General features: G+C 44.9%; 2 protein-coding genes across 2 annotated transcripts; one reads left to right on the top strand and one right to left on the bottom strand.

The window, feature by feature from the left end:
- The first annotated feature begins 751 nt into the window (after positions 1-751).
- Positions 752-1,072, top strand: LOC122128179 (histone H2A-Bbd type 1-like). Its single transcript, XM_042702463.1, has one exon. It carries the CDS (start codon positions 752-754, stop codon positions 1,070-1,072), a length of 321 nt encoding a protein of 106 aa, XP_042558397.1.
- Positions 1,073-3,385: 2,313 nt separating this feature from the next.
- LOC122128178 (histone H2A-Bbd type 1-like) lies at positions 3,386-3,706 on the bottom strand. The gene has a single exon (XM_042702462.1). The coding sequence runs from the start codon at positions 3,704-3,706 to the stop codon at positions 3,386-3,388; it is 321 nt and encodes a 106-aa protein (XP_042558396.1).
- Between the last annotated feature and the right edge of the window lie 1,225 nt (positions 3,707-4,931).

Below are 4,931 nucleotides of genomic sequence, written 5' to 3'. Positions count from 1 at the left end.
ATGCTTTCCTAAAGGAAGTGAGTCTTACACTTTTCTCATTTTTCTCGAGTGGAAAATTCCTTCCACATGTGAGAGGGGCATTTGGATTTGGAGACTTCATGTTTCCTGTGAAAACCCAGAAGGAACACTGTAAAATTATGACACTCAATCCTATCTGAATATGTTGTAAAATATTTATCACATAAAAGTCTGGCAAATGTTAAATTGGCATACACTATAATTACTTCAAAGGGGAATAATAACACAAATAAGATTGATAACAGAAATAGTAAGAACATTGAGATGAATAAGGAAATGGGGCTAACACTGGTTTGAGTCTTGTGTGAAACAAGGACAATTGAGCCTCTAGTGGAGGTCTGCCATGTCTATCACTGACTTAGAACTTACAGAAGAATGTAAAAGCTCAGAAGTAATGGAAAAGAACAATCCCATAACCTGGAGCTGCATCCTAGAAAGAAGTTTTTCCACTAAAGCAAAGAATCTTCGAGAATATGAAAATCAAGTGGTAAGAGTTCCCTCAGAATCAGAGTCCAGAACTGAGTGAGCAAAGTCCTCTGGGGAAAACACTTCTAGACCTAAGCCTGACCATACTTCAGTGGTCCCCAGTGACATCACAAAGTGCAGGTGGTCACAAAGGAAGTACTTGGACATAAAGCCTGATCATTCCAGAGGCCCAGATTAGAAAGAACATCACCTGAGCTAACAAGAACACATAGCAAACAGCATAGCTAGAAATAAAGAAGGTGAGAACATGCCGAAATCTAAGAGAAGACCTATGACCCGCTCTGCAAGGGCTGAGCTCCAGTTTCCTGTTAGCCGTGTGGACCGGTTCCTGCGTGAGGATAAGTACGCCCAGCGATTGTGCTCTTTAACACCCGTATTCTTGACTGGCATCCTCGAGTATCTGGTGTCCAACATCCTAGACCTGGCTGGCAAGGAGGCCCGTAGAAACGGCACGACATGCATCACCCCGGAACACGTGAAGATGGTCGTGGAAAACCAGAAGGAATTCCAGTTCATCCATCATAACATCAAAGCTCTAGGTGGTGAGATGACCAAACCCAAAGAGTGATGCTGCATCAAACACGGTGCGAGTTCAACAACCTCATCTGTCCTCTGAAATGTCCACACATCATTGATGCTTATTAAATAAAGCATTTGGACCAATGTCAGTGGTTCTGAATCCTCAGTTCGTCGTTGTGAGTGGGAGGGGCCCATAGACATCCAGAGGCGCTACCCCATGGAGGGTTGGGGGGTGGAAGCTGTGGTCAGCAGGGGGTGGAAGCTGTGGTCAGTAAGGGGTGCATGACTAGATGATTTCAAGGGAGCACTTTTCATGGGGGGCTGTGTGGGCAGTGGTCCTGGTGGGAGGAGGCGGCTGAGGAAGAGGAAAGAAAAGGTGTCCTCCTGGGCTCTGAGGAAGAAAGGCCTTAGGAGGCCACAGAAGTGGCTGGAGACCCCCCAAGGCATGTTGGTAACTGGGGAGGTGCCAAAAACCCTGATAGGGGTGGAGACTTTCATCTCCACTGAATGGAAGGGTTCAGATTAGAGAGAGATGGGAGTAGGTTTGGGGGAGAGGGTGGCACCCAGTGGGCATGGACTTTAAGGGGGCATTCACATGAAGACTCAGGAGTGATGGTGAAGCTACAAGAAAATGTACAAAATACAACTACACGTGATTCTTGTAAGTACTCTGTGCACTGCTTTACCTTAGACGTAAGATTCACACCAAGTATCACAGCAATCTGTTCCCTTGACTGGGAGGGTTCACGTTTGAAGTCCTCGAGGGCTGCTGTCTGCTGGCCTTTCACAGAGGCAAGCTCAGAGGCTGCCCACTTAGCTTCCTCCACAGACTCAGGGGATCCGTGTTTCTCCTCCCACACACTGCTTTCCAGTCCCATTATCTTGGACATTTCATCTGCTCCCTCTCAGCAGTACTTTCTTTATATAAGACAAACAAGAGGAGTCCCTTCATCTTTAGTGCTCTCAAATGGAAGTCTACTTGTGCTTGCAAACTGCTGCTTCACACAGCAACTCATATGGAATCACCTGTAACCAGCTGCATCACCTTCCTTCCATATCCGCACAGGATCAAGTGTGCTTTGTCATAATACCAGGCCTGGTACTTAGAGGACTGCTGCCATCACATAGGCTGAAAATCCTTTTGTCCTTTGGAGAAAGATGGGATCAAAATGAAAGATATTAACCAAGCAAGGTAGCCTCTGCTCCTTCTGCCTGGTAATTTTCACCTACTCTCTGCTTCTCTAGAAGCTGAAGAACCTGGCCTGGCCTTTGGCTAATCATAGGATTGTCCTAAGAATAGAAGGAGTAGAAGATGTGCATGTACAAATTCAAACGTTTTCTTGTCACATAATGCTCACTGACCCTTGTATTTATAGAAACCTAATTGTCAACACTTTCCATCCCATAAATTTGTGATTGCTTGTAGAGTCATCAAACACACCTTAACCAAGATCACTTCTTACTTCTCAGTTCATTTGAATAGCAAAGCAAAAAAAGTACCGCTGAGAGGGAGCAGATGAAATGTCCAAGATAATGGGACTGGAAAGCAGTGTGTGGGAGGAGAAACACGGATCCCCTGAGTCTGTGGAGGAAGCTAAGTGGGCAGCCTCTGAGCTTGCCTCTGTGAAAGGCCAGCAGACAGCAGCCCTCGAGGACTTCAAACGTGAACCCTCCCAGTCAAGGGAACAGATTGCTGTGATACTTGGTGTGAATCTTACGTCTAAGTTAAAGCAGTACACAGAGTACTTACAAGAATCACGTGTAGTTGTATTTTGTACATTTTCTTGTAGCTTCACCATCACTCCTGAGTCTTCATGTGAATGCCCCCTTAAAGTCCATGCCCACTGGGTGCCACCCTCTCCCCCAAACCCACTCCCATCTCTCTCTAATCTGAACCCTTCCATTCAGTGGAGATGAAAGTCTCCACCCCTATCAGGGTTTTTGGCACCTCCCCAGTTACCAACATGCCTTGGGGGGTCTCCAGCCACTTCTGTGGCCTCCTAAGGCCTTTCTTCCTCAGAGCCCAGGAGGACACCTTTTCTTTCCTCTTCCTCAGCCGCCTCCTCCCACCAGGACCACTGCCCACACAGCCCCCCATGAAAAGTGCTCCCTTGAAATCATCTAGTCATGCACCCCTTACTGACCACAGCTTCCACCCCCTGCTGACCACAGCTTCCACCCCCCAACCCTCCATGGGGTAGCGCCTCTGGATGTCTATGGGCCCCTCCCACTCACAACGACGAACTGAGGATTCAGAACCACTGACATTGGTCCAAATGCTTTATTTAATAAGCATCAATGATGTGTGGACATTTCAGAGGACAGATGAGGTTGTTGAACTCGCACCGTGTTTGATGCAGCATCACTCTTTGGGTTTGGTCATCTCACCACCTAGAGCTTTGATGTTATGATGGATGAACTGGAATTCCTTCTGGTTTTCCACGACCATCTTCACGTGTTCCGGGGTGATGCATGTCGTGCCGTTTCTACGGGCCTCCTTGCCAGCCAGGTCTAGGATGTTGGACACCAGATACTCGAGGATGCCAGTCAAGAATACGGGTGTTAAAGAGCACAATCGCTGGGCGTACTTATCCTCACGCAGGAACCGGTCCACACGGCTAACAGGAAACTGGAGCTCAGCCCTTGCAGAGCGGGTCATAGGTCTTCTCTTAGATTTCGGCATGTTCTCACCTTCTTTATTTCTAGCTATGCTGTTTGCTATGTGTTCTTGTTAGCTCAGGTGATGTTCTTTCTAATCTGGGCCTCTGGAATGATCAGGCTTTATGTCCAAGTACTTCCTTTGTGACCACCTGCACTTTGTGATGTCACTGGGGACCACTGAAGTATGGTCAGGCTTAGGTCTAGAAGTGTTTTCCCCAGAGGACTTTGCTCACTCAGTTCTGGACTCTGATTCTGAGGGAACTCTTACCACTTGATTTTCATATTCTCGAAGATTCTTTGCTTTAGTGGAAAAACTTCTTTCTAGGATGCAGCTCCAGGTTATGGGATTGTTCTTTTCCATTACTTCTGAGCTTTTACATTCTTCTGTAAGTTCTAAGTCAGTGATAGACATGGCAGACCTCCACTAGAGGCTCAATTGTCCTTGTTTCACACAAGACTCAAACCAGTGTTAGCCCCATTTCCTTATTCATCTCAATGTTCTTACTATTTCTGTTATCAATCTTATTTGTGTTATTATTCCCCTTTGAAGTAATTATAGTGTATGCCAATTTAACATTTGCCAGACTTTTATGTGATAAATATTTTACAACATATTCAGATAGGATTGAGTGTCATAATTTTACAGTTTTGAATAGTTATCTCTAGTCATTTTGGAGGAGAAACCCAGATTATGTCCAATTGATTTACCTCTGAAAGCCATAGAAACTCCAGTGGTAGAAGTCTACTACATATATGTGTAAAGCCCAAGACTGCCTGTTTGGACTCTCCTCTCCAAATATAATATACTCTCATGTCATTCCTTGAAAAATATTGCTCTACTACCCTCTATGAGTTTCCTCTTCCAGACTTGTTACATAAATGATATATAGCTTTTGGTATCTTGCTACTTTCCCTTTGCACATCGTCAGGCTTCATACACATCATAATGCTTATCAGTACTCCATTCACCATCTAGCTATAAAACAGTCCATTACATGCATACTTCACTTTCTGTTTATCATGTTATTTCTCTTGCTTGGCTATTATAAAAGATTGTTGCTTTGAACATCCAGGTACAGTGTTTTGTGTGAATATGGGTGTTTACTTTCCTTGTATATATGCCAAATGATGTAATTGCTTAGACATTAGACATATGATGAGAATTTATTTTATAGTCTGATGGTTTGGCTTTCTTTCTTTTTTTTTTGTCAGTCAAGGGGCTTAATCTCTGGGCTTGGGCACTGTCC

Source organism: Dipodomys spectabilis, unplaced genomic scaffold (genome assembly GCF_019054845.1).
Source record: "Dipodomys spectabilis isolate Male_0828 unplaced genomic scaffold, ASM1905484v1 ptg000324l, whole genome shotgun sequence".
NCBI lineage: Eukaryota > Metazoa > Chordata > Mammalia > Rodentia > Heteromyidae > Dipodomys > Dipodomys spectabilis.
This window is presented reverse-complemented; position numbering and strand designations above follow the sequence as displayed.

Bases quoted from the DNA above. Each gene is read 5' to 3' on its own strand.
- LOC122128179 (XM_042702463.1), top strand. From the start codon at position 752: ATGCCGAAATCTAAGAGAAGACCTATGACCCGCTCTGCAAGGGCTGAG.
- LOC122128178 (XM_042702462.1), bottom strand. From the start codon at position 3,706: ATGCCGAAATCTAAGAGAAGACCTATGACCCGCTCTGCAAGGGCTGAG.